General features: G+C 39.6%; 1 protein-coding gene across 1 annotated transcript; it reads left to right on the top strand.

Annotated features, from left to right (window-relative positions):
• The first annotated feature begins 7,255 nt into the window (after window positions 1-7,255).
• LOC114432250 (macrophage mannose receptor 1-like) lies at window positions 7,256-8,566 on the top strand. Its single transcript, XM_028400144.1, has 4 exons — window positions 7,256-7,394; window positions 7,581-8,023; window positions 8,219-8,321; window positions 8,527-8,566. Exons 1-4 carry the CDS (start codon window positions 7,310-7,312, stop codon window positions 8,532-8,534), a joined length of 639 nt encoding a protein of 212 aa, XP_028255945.1. The 5' UTR covers window positions 7,256-7,309; the 3' UTR covers window positions 8,535-8,566.
• The last annotated feature ends 12,991 nt before the right edge of the window (window positions 8,567-21,557 follow it).

The raw sequence follows: 21,557 nt of genomic DNA, 5'->3' as shown, positions 1-21,557 counted from the left end.
AGTTTCTTCTGAATGTTAATGACTCAAAAACAATACAGCTGTCAAATGAAATTTACACATTTACACAAAGCTCAAGTTTCCCTCTCTTTTCACTCATTATTGGTATTTTTTGTTTTTTACTACTCACCACCATTCTTCTTTTAATTGCATTGGAGCGGACGTCTCCTTCGTTTTTCTTCCCTTTTTCTCTTTCTCCTGCCCTATATTCATACTCTAATCTGGTCCAGTCGGACTTCTTGTCTGACTCCAGTAATCTTGTCAGGACAGATGGCCCACACACAAAAACACACATACACACTCCCTCTCTCTCTCACTCTCACTCTCTGTTACACATTCACTGCATATTCGTTGTTTTGGTGACCTAAATCAGCACAAAACTCGTGTTGCTTTACATTTCCCAGCTTAAGACACTTACACACACACAAAGCAGCTGCTGCTGTCCCCCTTGCCATTCAAGGATGGCGTTCCACAGGTCAGGAGATCAATGTGGGTATGAATGTTCATCCCTTCAGGGTGCTTAGTGGCCAGTATCACAGCTGTCACAGAGTGATGCTAACACTGGTTTTTGCAGAGAGATCTACTGTCCCAACAAGGCCCTAAATTATCTTTCCACTCCTACAATTCCTACTACACTGTAGGAATTACTATTTGCTTTGTCTTAAAAAAAATGATATATGATTCACATCATCTACTCTAGAAATGCAAAAAAACTGTCGCATGTGATATAAATACATATCAACCTGTCTGTAGTGTCCTTTACAGTGCAGAGGGAAATGCACAGCGATAACTCATATCTGATTCATTACTACAGCCAACACCATTATATTGTTAGCAAAATTCGGAATAAAAACAACTTTAAGCTGAAGTATGTCAAGTCATTAAAATAACAGTTTTATGTAATGCAAAAGAGGGTTTGAAAAGAGGGGGGGGACATTAAGCAAGCCACCTGAGGGGAAGACGGAGCAGGAAAGTTAGCAAGGTAAAAGACCTCGCTAATGGATGACAGACTATTAGTCTTGTGGCTACAGTGTCCAGACAGAACCAATCAATCTTTGGATCATTTATGTTCCCTCTGGTGCATTTCTTACAAGATAATCCATTCAGCAAGCCTACTAAGTGTGTACATGACCAAGGAGTTTATTCATCACATTGGTTACTTTTTTGTGTGAATAAAGCTTCAGGAAAGGCATTGTGTGTGTGTGTTTGTGTGTGTGTGTGTTGAAATATAGTTTATACTGAGCTGAAAGTACAATTTGGATAGATGATGCTAAAATCTTCATGTCACCAATTTTTGGTTGCTATAAAGCAGTAAAGATAAATGGGGCATTGAGTGCTGTCTGATTCCTCTCTAAATCATTCCTTCACCCCTCCAAGTCTATCTCCGTCTCACCTTCATGGAAGGGAAGGATATGAAAGCAAAGGGAAAGAGAAGGTGAAAAAGCAGATAAAAGAGGAGTTGCCAGAGGATGGCCTTTACTGTGAACTGTGATAGATCAGGAAGCTTGAACATAAGCATTAAGACAAACAGGTCAGAGTAGAGGAAGCATGTTTATACCTTTCAGTAGAAAGTTATAAACCTTGATGGCAGCTCTATCAAAACCCTTCAACTCCAAAATATTGTAGAAGCTAATAATAACTAGCAGGCTGTGTTATGCTTGCTCAGAATTCTATAAAATATCCCATACATTAGTAAAAATGTAACAAGTTATCTATTGCTGTCAGTAACAGCTACTTTTGTGCATAGGGGAACATCAGTGACTGATTTTGAACAACTAGTAGTTCATCAAATGGCCGTAAAATTTGCCTTCTTCCATCTTAGACCACAAATCTATCAATTCCTCTTATATAATTAGATTTACATGTTTTGGCAGCTTTGTCTGTCATCACAGTCCAAGGCAGGCACCCAAACAAAAGCCTGATTCACAATTTAATGGTGTCATGTGAAACCATGCAAATATGAACCACAGTAAACATAAAGAAATGTTCTAAATCAGCCTGACATCGGTAAGATTTACAGTATATGGGTGGAATTCACACTGCAGCACCACCTGCCAACAACACCTACTTTTCCTGTGTTTCTATTTATGGACCAGTACACCCAGTGTCCACCCACACAGGTGTTTTCACACATTTGCTTAGACCTTTTCTCCGGACAGTGTGGGTGCATAGGCAGAAACTATGCTGTAGCTAGCTTGGCATGGAGTATGGTGGTACACCAAAAAGCTTACTGCTTTGTCGTCACTATTAGGTAGTGTCTGCAGCCGTCAACTGCATTTCTGCTAGGTCAGATCTAGCAACATTATTATCCATCATGTCAAGATCACAACCAAGAGCACAGCCTTCCATGTAGAAATTTGGACATACCTAGAAACCTATCTGTACTATACAGTAGCAGCCTGTGGACTCTAGGGAAGGCTCAGAACACTGTGGAGAGACTACATTTCCCAGCATGCTGTGGAAAGCGGCTGGAGAATAGAACATCTGGGATGCTGCTCTCACCCTGTTGCCGAAAAAGCCTTGAAGACAGATACATAGACTGTTGGATATATATTGTGTTCAAACCCAATTTATTGATCAGTCCTATGAAAAAAGAAAAAAAAACAATAATGACTGATGGAAAGAAAAAATGGCTACCCGGGTGATTAATTTTTGTTAGTCTTTGGACCCCACCCCCCATGCACAACCTATCTGTCTGACTTTCCATCTTACACACACACACACACACACTAATAGAAACACATTCACATGCACCAAAATGGGAGATGCTCTAAAAGAAAAAAAAATATGGCATAGTAACAGAGAGATATTGTGCAAAAAAGATATGGTGAAATTTGATGCACAACCACGTACAGAAAATGAAAAAGACAGCGGGGTATTTTGGGAAGATGGATGATGTTGAGAATGGGAAACAGGAGAAATGGAGAAGCATGCAGACAGGCAGCAACAGAGAGAGAGAGAAAGTGGGGGTGAGTTCATATTGGGGAGGGGGGGTGGTGGCGGATGGTGGGAGACTAGGCTACATGACGTTTGTTTCCATGGTGATGGTCTCTCTGTCTCCCACACGTAGGGAGATGGTGCTTTAATGTGTGTGTGTGTAATGGCATTTTTGTCAATAAATAACCAAGCTCTTGTTGTTGGCATAGTGGGCATTTTATTGATACTACGGTAAAAACCACTGCCATGAATGATGCTAGTTTGCTCTTGGCTTTACACTGTAACATACTGCACACATTTTTTTTTTTTTTTTTTATTAAATGCAGGCGCAACACAAACCAACATGCAGGGTACAGGTTGAATCCAAATAAGAGCAGCTTTTACATGCAGTTTTGCCAGGGGGAGAGGTCCTTGTGCTCATCACGAGGTCTTACCACCCTACATTTTAGGGATCACTTTCATCAACTGAGATGGATTATCCAGCTGATCTTACTGTACATAGTCTTTGGAATTCCTGAAAGAGGAATACTACATTTTATAACAGTTTAATCAAGTTAAAAGAATTCCTTTTTGATTAAATTAAAATGCATTTTGTGCCCAGACAGCCATGAATCCCCACCTGCTTGCACCAGGCTGCAATAATTGTATATCAGTCGCAATGAATCAGTCCATGCTCTATCTGTATCACTGTTGTCAAGGCTTTCATTCACTGATGGCTGTTATAAAGGTTAAATATTGGGAGTGAGCATGCTGATGTCTTACCATTTGACTTCAAAATGCTACAGGATGATGGCAGGCTTTTAACTTTATTGAAAATAGCCATATAAGAGCTGCCGGTTGGATAAGAATTGAAATTGGGAGTTAACATGCAGGACAGTGTCCAAGCTTTCAGATGTCTCTGTGTGATAGGCGGGTGTGCATGAGTATTTTTGTGTTTATGAGAGATGTGCGTGCATTGTAGAAACAGGCTGATATCTGTGTGGGGCGTGACCGGCATGGCGAGAGGACCCGACTGTCGCGCCAGATCCATCGAGCTTGAGGAACGGGAGGAGGAGGGGAAAGTGGCTTGGGACAGAGGCTGAATCTTTAGGGCAACACTGCCATCTGGTGTCAGATAATGAATTAAGGGTGAATATTCTAAAAGTGTTTAAAAAAGTGTAATGTAACTGATCACAGATATAGTACCACCATTAGAAACAAAAACATCTGCACAAACATAAGGTCATAATTACTATGACATAATATTATACACCTACATCTGCACACCCTTGTTCGCTCATCCACTTTTTAGCAGACAACAAAATACTCAACTGAGCATACAGGAGCAACATTTTTAATGTTATTGTTATGTTATGTTAATGAATAGAATAGAATAGAATAGAATAGAATAGAATAGAATAGAATAGAAGTACTTTATTTATCCCAAGCTGGGATGGCAGATTTCCATGCCAACATTGGAGCAGATAATTCAGGGTACACATGCATTTCATGCCATTGACTTGATATATTACTGTTAACACCCGCAAGATACTCTCTACCCATCTGTCTTTCTGCCTCTCATACACAGAAATGCACACATCCTCAGATGTTTACTTGGGCTCTGTTTGGAACAGTGCTCTGATTATTTTATCATAATTCATACATAAACTTAGGTTTAAAGATGTGCTAATCAAACAGTTATGTCAAAATCATGACTTTTTTGTTCCCATAAGATGTCTGTGTGAATTCAGTCAAGGTAAGATGTTGCTGTTGAGTTTATGTTCCACTGTGGCTCTTTCAATTTAAACACAATCATCATTTGACTTATAATCTACTTATATTTGCACCACAAATCAATATTTTTTTTTACATATATATTCTATAATATGCCTTGGGATGTCTGGGAAAACACATTGACTGATTACAGGTTAATTATTGTGCTCACTGCAACAGGAAATAAAGCCGTCAGTAAGAATAAAGTGGTGCCACAAGAGGGAGCTCAAGGTTAAATGTAACAGTTAAAAGAAGACACCTCTAGTCAGACTGCTACCTTTCCTCAGAGACAGCTTTGTCCATCTGTTTAGTGCCCTTCAGCCTTGAGACTGAGACCATCCATAACTGGAGTCTGTCAGCTTTAACTCATAAGATGAATCGCTGAGATTTGCCCTCATAGTTAAAGGTCACACACTAGACTTCACCATCTGCCCAAGCTCAAGTACAGATATTAAATGCCAGTGCTGTCTAACATGTATGATGCCTTTGCATTACAAGTTTAAACCTGTATAAAGAAAACTCAATGACAAAAGGTTTAAGTGGAATGGCTCTTTGGGAATATGACAGTAGCAACAGTGAGTCACAACAAGGTGACTGGCAATTTGAAATACTATTAAATATACATAGAAATGTTTGGTCCAATATTTGAGCTGCCATGTGTTTTGTTTTGGGGTTTTTTCTCTCTTTCAGTCCAACATTAAACTCTTGGAGATATTTATTATATTTTGCTGAAAATAAAAGATATACACATTTTTGTTAGTGTTTTTTCCACTATATGCAGACAATTTGGATTGATTGCAATGCCTGTAAACTGTCTGCTACCTCTAATTTACTTACATAATAGTCTGAATGACTTTGGAGCGGAAGGTTACATGCCTCATTTATCACCTGATAGTGCAGGAAAATAAGAGTCTCAGCTCCAATGAAGTGACAATACTGGTTTTACATAATCACTTTAGGATTTCCTAACCCACTAAGAGCAATCAAATATGAGCTAAACACAAGACAGATGCAAAGTTTAAGACACTTCAACCGTGGCATGAATGATGGTTGAGTTTATGGGATTTTTAAACACAACACTGTCTAGAATTCAATCAGGAAAAACAACAACAAAGTCCAGTGAGCATCTGTTCTGCAGATGCTGTTGATAAGAGAGGTCAGAGGAGAATGGCCAATCTGGCTGCAGTAACACAAAGGCTGCAACAATTCCTTGACGGCCAAGAACAGAAATCTGAGGCTGCAATGGGCACAGGCTGACCGAAACCACTACCAGGCAGCTGGAAAGTGAGAAATGCAGCCTGCTCTGATGAATCTTCATTCTGCTGAGGCTGCAGATGGTGGGATCAGAATTTGGCATATTAGCATGAATACATGGAGCCAAAGTGGTAGTGTGGTGGTATGGGGAATTGTTTTCCTGGCATAGTTTGGGCCTTTTAATACCAATCAATCTTGTCTTGAATGCCAGTCTGTTCTCATTATTGTTGCTGACCACGTGCCTCCCTTTTATGAAAACAGTTTACAAGCATGACAATGCACCACACGACGCAGGTCTTTTGAATAATCAGGTCAATGGCCTCTCTAGTTAGCAGACCTAAATCCAACTATACGCCTACAGGATGTGGTGGGGCTGCAGACAGGCCGTATAGATTCTTAAATAATTATGTACAAACCCATATATGCAGCTATCTGCATTCTTAAAGGAGCCAGTAATACCAGCTAATTTTCCTTGAATAAAAATACAAGAATAATTCTTTCAACACCACTGCTGTGGATGCTGATTCTACAAAAACAATGTCCTTTAAACCAGGCATAATTTACTTCGTCTGAACAATGTAACAAATTAACAGCACTGTCTTGTCTTTGTGCTTTGAGTTAAAGGTCAATTTCACCATCTCAATTTGTATGTCTTGACTTCCTGTGCTAATGTCATGCACAGATGGATGACTCTGGGTTTGCATAATTACTTAAAAAAAGAAGGTGGAGAACCTGAATAAAAGTGAGCGATATATAAGTTTGAAAAGCATCAAAATAAGACCAGAACCTGGAACTTCATGAACGTCCAAACTAATTCTGTTTAATTTCAGGATGAGGAAGACTCTACTGTTCTTTCTCTCTTTCTCAGGTAGGTGTGTAGGGCAGGGCAGAAACCAATATTTAATGTGGATCATCAAGAGAGGAATGATAAACAGCAACTCAGTCATTATTTTGTAATAACTCACCTATACTGTTGTAATAATTTACATACATGTTAAAGAGATGTAAGACTAATCAAATATTCAACAACTTGTATAATAATGCAGAGTTATTGTAACATTCTTTTTCTCCCCCATCAGGGCTGTCTGTTCTCTCGACAAACATTCTGAGAGAGTACCACTATGTGAAAAGTCCAGAGACATGGACTGAAGCTCAGAATTACTGCAGACACAAGTTCACTGACCTGGCTACTGTAGTCAATGAAAAAGATAACACTAATCTCATGAGTGTGTTGCAGAACACTGGAAAATATGCATGGATAGGGCTTTATGATGACATAACATGGAGATGGACACCTAGTGGAGCAGAGCTCAACAGTGACACCGATTTCAGCAACTGGAGATCAGATGAGCCAGACAACGAATACTCTATGGAGCACTGTGTGATGATGACGACAAATGGGTTCTGGCGTGACTCAAACTGTTGGAGAGATTATCAAGCAGTCTGCTATGATGGTAGGAGCAGCTTTTACTGTTTAAACAGAAGTCAGAGTAAGAATCACTAATTCACCAACAAGTGACACTTGCATATTCATAGACTATTCTTTAAGACGTTAATAAGTCTTTTCTTTGCATACATAACCAGTGCCTTTCAGCCGTAAAAACATCATTGCCCTTATCTGTTGTCCTTTCTTTTCATAGAAACACATCCTTCCATGTTTGTCGTAGTGAAAGATTACCTGAATTGGTTCCAGGCCCGGAACCGCTGCAGGGCCAACAACACAGATCTCGTTAATGTGAGCAACATGACACAGAATGACCATATCGCTTCAATGCTGTCAGCTGGTGCCTGGATCGGTCTCTACAGAAGGCCATGGTCTCACTGGTCTGACCAGAACCCCAGGACCTTCACTAGGTGGCAGTGGGGACAGCCCAACAACAGCGGCGGCAAGAACATGACATCATGCGCTGCCGTAAACACAACAAAAAGAACGTGGTTTGATGTCGACTGTAAGCAAAAGCATGATTTCATCTGTCAAAATGTAACCTATCCACCACCCATCGGAAAAACAACAGTTAAGTTAAGATTCCAGTCTAAGGCCAATCTGAACGATCCCATCATCCAACAACAGATTTTACAGCAGGTAGGACTGGTTTATGGCTGCTCAACTTAACACTACCTGACCATGCTTAGCACTGCTGCAGCACTGTAGCTTTGCTTTTGGCAAAAAGGGACAAAACCTCCCTAATAGTGCTGCTTTTATTACATGCAAGAAGCAGTAAATATGAAAGGTTGTAATGATGTAATGATACAAGTTTTTCTTTTTATTTGTGTTCAGCTGCATGCCAAGCTGGAGACACAGGGAATACCAGACTTTAAACTGCGCTGGGTTTCAACTGATGGACAGACGTTTCACAAGGATCAAGAGAAAAAGAAAGAAGGTAAATACATGATGGATAAAAAAAATCTCATATGCACCTCCTTAAAAAATGGCTACAACATATTTCCTCCACTTGTTGTATAAGGACTTAATAAAAGGCAACAGAGTGAACTATCTTCCTGAAGACACCTGTCAGTGGCTCTTAGCCTGACTCAAAGTGAAGGTAACTAAATCTGCTTTTTGTTTTTTTGTGTTTTTTGGGTCAGGCTCCTAACATGGTGATTATGAAGACGACATCATCAACCAGACATCATCAATTTAACAGAAGATAAAAAACTGCTACTGTAACATTTTCTACACTATTAGTTAATCTTTTGTGCGATTTCACAGTTCTAAACACAAATATAAAATGTTTTTCTTTGTACTCTTTTTATATTACATTTGCAGTTAAAGTAAAAACAACCTGCTTATGATATGAAAACTGGCGTGAATTTTTAAATTAGTCATAGAAATATAAACATGTTTTTATGTTACATTTAAATGTTTTATGAGTCCTTCATGCTTGTAGCAGACATGTTTAGCAACATATCTGCTTTAAAAAATGTGTGATCTATGTAAGACAGCGCTAACAATCAGTTGTACAGTTGTAGATTTTGTCTTTTCAATTTATCTGTAGCCTGTTTGATGTGTGATACTTAATTAAGCATGAAGCTGTCAACTAAAATAAGACACACAGCAGAAATGACTATGCTTTTGGCAAAGTGGAAATGCACTGCAATTACTGATATTGGTCTTAACTGCATGAATGAGATGTTATCTTGACCTCAAAGGAATAAAAAAATGTAGTGTTTGATCAAGACTTATGCCTGCATGACGAATAAAAAGGTTTGCCCACCAATCAAGGACAATTTTAGTTTTGAACAAGAAGAGTGTAATTTTAGAAATTACATCAAAAACGATGTAACGTGTAACAGGAGAGTTTGTGACACGTCCTTGACTGAGAAGCCCATTATGTGTTCTGCAGCCCATTGGTAACAAGCTGTGTCTTTGAGAAAGGGACCCTAATGATTCTCCACAGAGTGAACACTGTAAGAAATATGAAGCTGTGCAGTAATTTACCTTGACTGAATTCACACAGACATCAGCACTAAATGGGAAGGAAAAAAGAACAGATTTCAAGGTCTGCTAAATGTTTCACCTTAATAATCGTCAGCTAAATTTAAATATAAATTAATAGTTGGTAAAAGGTAACTATAACTACATGACAGAAGGTAATATTGTCTTTATGAACAATGACACATATAGGTATATTAACTAATTATATACAATAAAATGCCTTATTTTGAACCACAGATGACTAAATTAATCTATAAACTGCTGTAGGGAAGCAACACCCAAATTACTGAACAAAATCAATCTTTTTGAATCCAGCATATAATTTTATGTAGTATGATGATAAGGTACCAATAATATATGAAAGTTAGGAGCACTAATGCAACTAAGTTTAATGACTTTTATGTCCTTTATTTAATTCTGCTCTATAATAAAAAATGATATAAACTGCAGTCATTACAGGTACTTCTTGCAGTGCAGAGGACCTGATTAGTGTGAAACGTCCTCTCTGACTTTGGACAGACGTTTCTGCCAGCACAACAATTCCTGCTGTTTGTAATTAAGGGGCCTCCCAAAAGGAGCCAAGATGTGAGTCAGTCACGTTTCAGAGACCACCTGTCAGTCAAACAGTGTGAAGCACTGTGACGTCTCTCCCACTGGATATAATCTTTATTAACTTTCTCTAAGGAGCCGTCACCACTCATACTAAATACCCTGTTCTGCTCTGCATTACTAACAACAGAGAATTTCTGCCAGAAAGAGCAACAATGCATCAGTACAAATAATATTTTGTTGGGTCTAAAACACATTCAATGATCCAGGTTATCACTGCATTATTATGGTTGATGACTTAACAGAGAAACACATTCACTGTAATTGTGATTTGCCAACAGTCCTCTAATACCCCAGGACGTCAATACCACCCACCTCATCCAGATTATATGTCACCAGTCTCCATGGTGACCCTAGAGCCATCTGGAGCTCAAGATGAAGAATCACACACATGCACACAAACACACACACAGCTAAAATCTATGCACCCTTGTTCAATAATTTCCTTTGGTGGAACTAATTCACTAGTAATTATCGTTTCTTCCGTTAAACTCTTGAAGATAAAGGTTGCGTGTCTCATTATGAGTCCTGCCTCTGTGAGTGTCTGTTTTATGATAACACACGTGCCTGTATAATTACAGGTGCCAGCAGAGTCACAGAGTATTCAAAATGGCAGTCTCTGACATGGCCTTTCCCTCCAACCTGCTGCTGCACCTTCAAGCGCTGGCACATAAACACAGGCAGGCAAACAAAGAGAGAAATAAGAGGCGTAGGCACGATAGTAATTCAACCGTGCTATCAGCTGGTGCGAGACCATCTCTGGCAACACCCTAAATGAGTTCTTGTGTCCCCCATGGCAAGATGGAGCACAGCTGATAAAGAAGAGCCGCAGGCCTCGGCTTTCTAGTTTACACTGCTACTAAATCACAGTTTGTCTCCGGCACTCCCGTCGGCTATAGGTTCAATAGGAGGATGAACTGGAAAGAAAGAGGAGGCAATAACATGGCCATAGCCTTTTGCTAAGTGTGAGTGTGAGTGTGTGAGTGTTCGGTGCAATACAGGGTATTGGTAAGGTGCACAAAATGACCACTAAAGTGATTATGGACTGACAACAAAGACAAAGACACTTTGTGTGTCTATTTCTGTGTGTGTGTGTGAGGCCTCTTGTTTCTCCTACCTCTTCTAACAACTGAAGGTGAAATTTTGGTTTGTTGTTTGGGTATATGGCTCAATAACAAAGCAAATGTTTCCATAGACACACCTGAAATAAAATAAAAAATATTTGCACATTTTAAATACTTCTATATTTGCACATGTGATACTGGCATGTAACTTCTGTATTCTTTCAACATGTAACTTCTGTATTCTTATTTTCTTTATATATTCAGTACTCTATGTCAATACGTATATACTCAGGCTGTGTTTTAATGCTGCTAATGGATATGTGAATTTATAGTATATACAGTATCTGGAAGATGCTTGTTTCTGATGGCCTTGTGAATTAATGAGCAGTAATGGCTAATTGTGCACAGAATTTCCCATTATAACTTACATCACTCCCTCTTATCATAAGCTGTAAACAACTGTTTTCTCCCACTTCTAATAAGCATTTCAATCGAAGACCTTTAATGGGACTAGTAATGGATTCCAGTTGACACCAGCTCAGTCACCATTAGATATAAGCTATTCTCCAGCCTCCCCCTCTTGTGTCTTTTGGGTTGTGTAATAATGTTTAATGGCAGTGTTTAATTGTCATTCAGACTTTCTGTTGTCATTTTCAGGCCCCACTGTTGAGGCTGACTATGGCTTTAAATTGAATACTGGCTCCCTCAAACATGCTCATTAGTGAGTTGTGTTAATAAGGTGCAAATCGGAACATAACGTTGCCAAAAGTCAGTTGGCAGCCATTAGTCTCAGCCAGAGAAGTAGTGGGAGTTCTAGGCTGCCAAATCACATCAGCTTTACAGTGGTTGAACTCTCAAAGGTAACTAGCATCTATTACCATTAGCATTCATACTCATACCTAACCAAAAAAAAAATTCTATGCAGTGAAATACGTCAAAGGAAGTTGTATCAAGCTCGTTAGTGTGACATTTGTGAAATAAAAAGATTAAATTACTTGGCGCTGTGTCAAAAGGAGCTACTGAGTCACTCTTCTTACGCACCGATTCAGACCCATCTCTGTCTTTGTTAAACACACACAATGCCAAAATTCAGCTACAGTAATTCCTGTATCCAGGTGCTGCTGGGTTCATTAGGAAATGTTCACCGTGCTGCAATTAAGCCTCATTTCACACAATCATATCTGATGAGTGCTATTCAAAGCTGTCACCCCACTTGCCTATGACACTTCAAAAGCCACTCCGTCATCATTTGGTAAAAGTCAGACTGTGAACTCCTTTTGATGGAGCATACGTGGCGTGCAGTCGGCTTCTGTGTCACCTTTCACTTGCTTGCTGTTTGATGAAGACCATTTCAATCAGAGTAGTTTGACTGAAGATTTTTTTTATTCTTTAACAATTGTGGCATAGCAGCTTTCACTTAACAGATTTTTATGCTCTTGAAGGGATATTTATGTAAGTAAAGGAGAAAAATACCCTGTAATCTTGCCAGGATTTAATTTATCATGCTGTGTGTGGGCACAAACACAAACAAGTGTATTATGCCTTGTATTTCCTTATCAGCGGTTGCATAGCATTTGCATGTCATTTGCAGCACCTGCGTTTGCTCTTGTTACAGCCTGAATGCAATTTTCAGTTTAAATGCTAAAGCCGGAATAAACAGGGATTTACAGAAGGATTATTTATATGCTTCTAAAACATTATTTTACTGATCCTGGCAGGTGTGCATATTCAGCATGCTGGGAGGTGTAGTAAATACATTAAATCCACAGTTCAATAGAGGTTAGAAGTATTATTATCCTGCAGTGCTGGTTAGTACTCTGGTCTCTAGTAATAGTTAATTGCACAGCATGAATAGTACCAATCACATTATATTATTTCTATAAGGTAGATGGAAGACATTTTTACTGTCATTGTACTTGAGTAACCTTGTTTTACTTGCACTTTTTTACCTGCCCCCTGCTGGCTAAATCATTGAATTACAGCAGTTTCAAAAAGAAAACACTAATAATAACCACATCCAAATACAGTAAAACACAGCTGTGTGTGTGTGTGTGTGTGTGTGTGTGTGTGTGTGTGTGTGTGTGTGTGTGTGTGTGTGTGATCTAGATGACATCAGGTAGTAGCCCAAACCTCCTACTGCTCACAAAGCCATGGTTGTGAATTAGTAATAGATTCAGCTGGAGTCCCAGAGCTCTTACCTTTTTGATGTCTTGTTGCCAAATATAGAGATGTGTGTGTGTGTGTGTGTGTGTAGGAGCAGAAAGAAGAGGATTATTACATAACCACCACTGACCTCTGCTTCTGGACATCCTCCATCAGTGTACAGTATGAAGAGCACAGAATTTAGACTGAGCTAATGCACACATATTCTCACAGTCAGGCACTTACAACTCACAAGTCATATTTTCCTGTCTTCCTCTTTGACGTTTGACGATGAAGTTTCAGAAACTCAATCAAGCTAATAAACAACACACACGTCCCCATAGCATACATATGGATTTAAGAATAAACACAAATTACATCTGTATCTTAGTGCAACAAAAAGAGAAACTACAACACCTTCACGTGGATCCTGTTAGCCAAGATGTGTGTTTACAGGTGCAGTCTTACCTTAAGGTAACTTGTAGATTCATTTGTCTCAGCAGGTCAGCGGGTCCTGAAGGCAAACTGGCCGGACTGCCACTGATGGAATCACTCAGTGTTGCCTGCAAGTACGGTACAAGAATTTTTTCTGTTGTTTTCCTTGTTTGTTAAAACAGAATACCATGGAGCATTTATGGAGCACAACACCGAGCACTGCCTGCGCACTTAGGACAGTATTGTTAAAAGTGGTACAGAAATAATAACAGTAATGCTAGCCATTTAAAACATTCACAGTAGAAAATAAATAAATGATAAAATGTAGAAACCATTTGACCCATTTGACTGAAACATACTAAATAAACAGACGTTAGTGCGTAAACAAGCACAACTTGTTACTGTAACACTAAACAAAACTAACAAAACAGCGTTGAGAGGTTATGGCTTACAGAGGCACTCCTACCTTCAGCTCCTACGTGTTAACACGTCACTGACATCACTTAGTTTTTTTGCCTTTTTCTGTTTTTTAAACTCACAGTGATGGCACGGAGAGCAGCATAACCCTTCTCTCTGCACAGGTAAGCTAACCTGTTAGCGCCAGGTGGTTTGTTTTCCGAGATCTTGCACATATCGTGACACTTTAGCCTCGACGTAGGTGAAGACAAGCGGTAACTTTTAGTTAAGTCTCACTTAACCTAGGGGTGAGGCAAGGCAAGGCAAGCTTTATTTATATAGCACTATTCATACACAAGGCAATTCAGAGTGCTTTTCATAAGATGAAATCACAGAATAAAAACATTTTAAAACATTAAATTAAGAAGGAAATTAAAATCATAAAATGAATACAATCATAAAAACATCAAATAAAATCAGGATGATTAAATGAGAAGAGTGCAGTCAAGAAATTAGGAGAACGCTGCAGTAAACAAATGTGTTTTCAGGACTGACTTAAATAAAGTGTCTGAGCAGACCTCAGGTGTTCAGGAAGGCTGTTCCCCAGGTGAATCCTGCTTAACTCTGTTTGGTTCTGACCCTGGGTACACACAGTAGGCCTGTCCCTGATGATCTCAAGCATCTGGACGGTTCATAGGGAACCAGTAAGTCCAGGATGTATTTTGGTCCAAGACCATTCAGTGCTTTGTAGACCAGGAGTAAAGTTTTGAAATGTATCCTTTGACTCACAGGAAGCCAGGGCAGTGATTTGAGGACCAGTGTGATGTGGTCCATTTTCCTGGTGTTACTCAGAACTCTAGCAGCAGCATTTTGGACCAGCTGCAGCTGCCTGTCTGATTTTTTGCTAAGACCTGTGAGGACGCCGTTACAATAATCTAGCCTACTGAATATAAATGCGTTTTTCTGTGTCTTGTTTGGACAGAAAGCCCTTGATCTTAGCAATGTTTTTCAGGTGGTAATAGGCAGACTTAGTAATGGCTTTTACATGGGTGTTAAAATTCAGGTCTGAGTCGAGTATTACACCGAGATTTCTGGCTTGGTTTGTGACCTTCAGTGACATGGAGTCAAGGTAAGCACTGATCTTAGCTCTTTCATTTTTGGGGCCAAAAACAATCATCTCTGTTTTGTCAGCATTGAGCTGGAGAAAGTTCTGGCTCATCCACTCATTGATTTGTTGAGTACACTTACTTAGTGAGTGTAAGGGACTGTAGTCATGTGATGACACTGATATATAAAGCTGTGTGTCGTCTGCATAGGTGTGGTAGGAGATTTTGTGCTGTTCTATGATCTGAGCTAGGGGCAGCATGTAGATGTTGAACAGAAGTGGTCCAAGAATGGACTCTTGAGGAACCCCGCATGTGATCTTAGTTTGGTCAGACTCATAGTTACCTATTGACACAAAGTAGTCCCTATCATGTAAGTAAGATTTGAACCACTTTAACACAGTGCTAGTAAATCCCACCCACTGCTCCAGCCTGTCGAGCAGCATGCTGTGATCAACTGTATAAAATGCAGCACTAAGGTCCAGCAGTACTAAGACGGAGCCTTTGGATGCATCGTTATTCTGATGTATGTCATTTAAGACCTTAATAAGTGCAGTCTCAGTGCTGTGGTGCGCTCGAAATCCAGACTGAAATTCATTTAAAAGATTGTTTTGCACCAAAAATGCATGAATTTGTTGAAAAACAGCCTTTTCAATGACCTTTCCCAGAAAAGGAAGGTTAGATATTGGCCTGTAGTTATTTATTGCTGAAGCATCCAGATTTGATTTTTTGAGAAGAGGTTTGATTACTGCAGTTTTCAGGGCCTGGGGAAACTGCCCTGACCGAAGAGAATTGTTAACTATCTGCAACACATCTGACGATATGCAGTTCAAAACGTTTTTAAGAAAATGTGTAGGCAGATTATCAAGTGAGCATGTTGTGGGTTAACTGTTTAATAGTTTCTGTCAGTGCTGTATTATCTAGAAGATTAAAATGTGCCAGCTTAACTGGTGAATGAGAAGGCACAAGTGACATTATGACCTGTAGTATTTGTGATAAAACAATTTGAGTCTGTATTTTTATATACACAAGGGAGAAGTCAAAAGTCAGCTTTATTGACAAAAATGCCATATGTATCCTACTGGACATACAGAGAATTGAAACTGTGTTACTCTCAAACCAATAACATATAAATAATAATAAACATATAAAGGAATAAAAAAGTATGAAAAAAATAAACATAAGGTATAAAAATATGTAGGCTACCTACAATGAGGCACACACAAAGTACAAGGCACATAGGTTGCAGTGAGAGTGCAAAGGATGTTAACAGTGCAGTCATGGCACGTGTAAACCGTCCAGAGTGAGGTGAGTGCAAGGCTGGTATATTGCTAATATATTATTGCAGTAATCTTAAACCCATTCTGAAAAACATTATAGTTCAGTCTATAAGGGTTTATAGTCTTTTGGCTTGTCATTTGTTTAAATTTATTTAATTTCCATACCAAATCAATAGGGCTATTGATGCCACAGGAATGTAATGAAGCTGGGCAGAACCATAAAGTAAAGTGGAAATACTCCAGTAGAAGTATAAATAAATAAGTACCGGTAACTAAAGTAAGTTTCCTTTTGGCATACATACATAGGCCTACATACATTTTTTTTATTCTTACCTTTCTGTAGAACAAATTTAATGCATCTCCTCATCTGACAGCTGTGTCATTTGTATGCTGACCATAAGAAAGAAAGAGCTGTGTGAACAGATGCACTTGCTGTTTTGTTGACTCTGTCTTGCCGCAATCATTCTTTTTCTTGTCATGTGTAAACTGTGACATCCTCTCTGTTCATAAGCTGGCTGCTGTTGATACGTTCAAAGAGGTGAGGTGACAAAAAGCGTTGCTTTGACAAGTGTGAGTTTTGTCAGTAATCGCAGAGTTGAAGCTGGCAATAATACACATCCCCCTGCAGTTATTATGGTTATAATGTTTATCCCTGTTCAAAAAAGAATCATACTAACTGCACCTTAATATGATGTACTGAGTAATGGGTGCAGCATTACTACAATGCTAATGAAGAAAAGGCTCAGTGAACAGCAGGATAATTTGTGTAGTAGGACAAAATAAGTCTGGTGATGATGATGATGATGATGATGATGATGGGTAGTGTATGAATGTTTGCTACATAGGAAGGCTCTATAATTTAAGCAGTATTCGCTCAGTTCAATCCAGAAAAGAAGCTAAATGTGTCCCCTTTCCCTACTAATGAGAGGACACTGGCAGTAATGTTAAAGCCTGGAGCCAAAGGAGAAAGAAAAAGGGAGGGAGAACAAGCAAGGCTGTGTGTGTGCGTGTGTGTTTCTTGGAGGAATCAGTGGTGCATTATAGATTGGAAAACAGGCCTGTGTAGTGAACAGATTAGAAAATCAAGATTGCTCATTGTCACCCAGAGCTGGTCATAAGAGAGAAATGCAGAGAGAGAGAAAGAAAGAGAGAGAGAGAGAGAGAGTGAGTCAGGATGGTGGCGGAATTCCATTCATCAAAAACATTGCAAATAGTAAGGTGTGAATGTGGTGTAAACTCAGATATAACAAAAACAGCGCAGACAATGATGGATACTGGATTCATGTCTGACAGACAGATATAGTCATCACACACACATACACACATGGGGCCTAACACTGAAGTGTGCTGTCAGCATCAGTACCGCAGTTATTCATCAAAGCCCCCACCCATTCACTCCGTCTCTCCTCATCTTCTCCTCTTGTCCTTCTCACACACTTCCACATACATGACAGTGCAGAAACTGGCATAAGGATAACTGATTACACCATGTGTGACATTCCTGTCTAATGTTGGACCATTACTTGCTCTTTTGTTTGTTTTCAGCTAGTCTTAGGCTACCATACCACATACATACTCCAACATTTAGTCTGTTTGGTTGCTGAGGAAAAACATGAATGAGACAAACCTGTCTGTTTCAACCCTTCAAAATAAGACGTCATTGATTCGTTCTATTCTAGGAAGGAATATACCCACACAAACAGGAAACCTGTGCTAAAAGCACAGTGTTAAACCCACTCTTTACTGTAGGATTAATACTTCAGTATGCTCACACATATTCAAAGCTGTACAGGTCTGCCTTGTTCAGAAGGGGTTTAGCGAATTATAGTTGAATAAATCTTTAATGGAGGATTGGAGGGTAAAGAGTGTAACATTATGGAGGGATTCCAGGACTGAACAAGCTCCTTGGGGGTTCCCTCAGCAAAATGAGTTTAATTTGACAATAATTTCATTCATACAAGAGCAAATCCCATTAGAGCCTGAATCAGGAAGGATGATTTAATAATAATATGATCATTACCACTGTTACATCCCTGGATAGAGAGCAAACCGCTTCACAATTTAATACAACACAATAAACACAAACATATAATGTGGGGGATCATTGACCAATCCAGGCAGTGCATAGGAATATAAAGGATCCCCAAAGGAACGTAAATGACAGAAATGCAACACTTAAATTTATCTGAGATATGCAGTTGTGTGGGTTGAAAGTGTATGTGGGGACACATCGCACACAACCCTTAGATGTCACAGCACCTGAGCCAGCAGCCTGTTTGGTAACAGAGGGGTTTGCACCCTCAGCATCGGACATCTGTCCTTGTCCTGGCAGAAAGAAAGGCACGGAGGGATGCTAAGAAAAGACGCTTACGTCAGAATAATGGCCTCTCTCTCTCTCTCTCTCTCTCTCTCTCTCTCTCTTGTTCATAAACACTTTGTAGCTGTCCATGTTTCCTTACCTTCTGTCTTTCCTTCTAAGGAGGACAGCCTCTCTACACGATGCCAGCACTTCAATCGGAACCACTTAAGGAAATAAGCTGCTACCACCATACCATGCTGCAACCCTTCAGGGAGGAAGTGCATTAGGTGATAGGAAGAAGCCCAACTGTAGTATGTTTATGCAAAATAAAACCTAAACACATCATGTGGAGGCTTCACATTACATTGTCTTAAAAAGTAGCAAAGTTTCAAAGTGACTTTGCACAGGTGAATGCACACATGCAGAGTGACTAACTGTTTAATAAAAAGTAATACAGTTCTGCAGTAAAGTTGGAATAGACACATTAATTTAGTGGTATAGAGTTGAAATGATAAAGTCTTATTATACATTGACCCCCCAGGGAAAGTTATAAAAACTTTTAGAGGTCAACCTATGTTCAGCTAAGATCAGTTTGAGGTGATACGATAAGATAGATTTAGAAGGAGAAAGACAGGCTATCGTTGCCTCTAACATCAAACATTACAAAGACACGACAGGTTGCCTGTGAGGGAGGTCAGCTCTCTTTTGGGGAAGCTAAGCCCCTGGCTCCTCCATCCATTTATCCAGCCACCCTGCTGAGAAGCAGTTGGCGTCATCCTGGAGCGAGACAAAGACCTAACTATCTGATCCTAGAAAGTAGGCCGCTTTCATCCCACATGGACCAAGTTTCAATTTGATTGTCGGTAACGGTGGAGTACTTAAAGACTTACTTTCAGACACTAGACACTGACAGTTCATCTGAAATCATGTTTCTAACTGCACAACAAATGCAAGAAAACATTTGAATCAGAATAAGTCTTTATTGTAATTGTATTACTGCATAAACCAATATCATCATCACACACAGGACATTTTGATATAAAGCATAGAATGACCTAGAAGCCTAATAATTTCAAAAGGGTAAGAACAGCTAAAAATGCACAAATTTAAAGTGCAAGTAAAGCATAAAAAATGATTTATAATACCACCCTTTAAAAAAACATTATTTTGCTGTGTCCCTGCTGTGCTGCCTGCTCATACAGGAGAGCGAAGAGAAAGGTGAACCACTTCAGTCCCGTGAGATCGAACTGGCCAAGGAGAGAAGGGCCAAATATTCATGAATGAGAGGAGGTCTGATGATGTCAGCAGCTCTTTGGCAGTGCAGTCTTTTTGGGATGGCAGCATGTGTGGGTGATGTGCACATGCACGCGTGTATGTGACTTTGCAGAGGTGCCTTTATGCTAAGTTGAAGAGGTTCAAGTTGGCACCAGGGGAGCCTGAGTAAAGTAATATGCTGGAGCTCTTTTTATTATCTCTATATTACACTCCTGACACTTTTTTCCCCACCTCTTCACCTAGTCCAACATCAGTCCCTCTGCTGAACCTAAATCCTTCACCCTCATTGTGTCTGTCTCCACTTCCAACTCAAATTTCTTCTTTTTTTGGGTCCAATTTAATTTCTCACCTCATTTCACCTGTGATCCTCCTTCATCTTCATCTTCACGACTCAACCATAAATATTCTTCTGCCCAACTCACACACACAAACATACAGTGTAATTAAACCACCACAGGGGCAGTTAGGGGGGGCATTAGGAGACAAGGGAGGCAGGGGGAAAAAGCGATAATGCCACTTCAAAGCAGCTCTTATGACTTCCTGGTTTCCTCACAGCTTCAGATGGATTAAGGCCACCTGAGGCCTGTTTTAAACCCCATCATCTCTCATTCACTTTCACACAGTACACACGTAATAGGCTGAATGTTTCTTGTTATACTCCAAACTCAACACCCAATGGAAAAAAAAACATCAAGTACAACAAGCGGCCCCTATGAACTTTACTTTGAATGACAGATGTTGACTATAATTACGGTAGAAATACTGGGTAGTGACTTATGCTAATTTAAAGATAATAATAAGATAATTACAGAAACAGGTACTATGCAAACATCACTGGTCCCAGGATAGAGCCCTGAGGACAAGACACACCTACATATACCGGAAACCATGATAATGATCAACCATAGCTTGAGCCTGTGGTGCAATGTGTTCCATCCATCTATCCATCCATCCATCAATCTATCCATCCATCCATCCATCCATCTTCTGAAGCTGCTTTGTCCTGTAGTACAGGGTCACAGGTGGCTGGAGCTATGGGCGAGAGGACAGGTCACCAGTCCATCACAGGGCAACAAACACAGACAAACATCCACACTCACACCTTCAGGCAATTTAGAGTGACCAATTAACCAACACATCTTTAGAGTGTTGGAGGAAGCCGGAGTACCTGGAGAAAACTGTACGGAAGGTATGAATGTATTTCACAAAATACAGAACATTATCCTGTATTTATAAGTAACAACCTTTAAAGGGTTAAGACCACCAAATGTAATAAACAACACATAAACTGTACTTTAATTGCAAAGGCATTTGTATTTTATGTCAAACTAGAAATGCTCCTCACTTACAATGTCAGAGAATTACATCATTTGCTATTAGTTGCCAACAATCACAGCTAACTGTCCATGATGTATCTGACCACATGGAGGTCAACTATAACAATCTTTCCCTCCTGGTAAGATATTCCTCTCAGTCTGACAGCCACATAAACTCAGCATACACATTCTTATCATCGCTCCAAATACATTAACCTCTAAAAGAAGTTGTCTAATTATATAAATCTCTCAGCATCCTGTC

This window comes from Parambassis ranga, chromosome 2, assembly GCF_900634625.1.
Source record: "Parambassis ranga chromosome 2, fParRan2.1, whole genome shotgun sequence".
Lineage (NCBI taxonomy): Eukaryota > Metazoa > Chordata > Actinopteri > Ambassidae > Parambassis > Parambassis ranga.
This window is presented reverse-complemented; position numbering and strand designations above follow the sequence as displayed.

Coding starts and splice junctions, on each gene's coding strand:
- LOC114432250 (XM_028400144.1), top strand. CDS start 7,310: ATGGAGCACTGTGTGATGATGACGACAAATGGGTTCTGGCGTGACTCA. Junction 7,395..7,580: donor TCAAGCAGTCTGCTATGATG/GTAGGAGCAGCT, acceptor TTCTTTTCATAG/AAACACATCCTTCCATGTTT. Junction 8,024..8,218: donor AACAACAGATTTTACAGCAG/GTAGGACTGGTT, acceptor ATTTGTGTTCAG/CTGCATGCCAAGCTGGAGAC.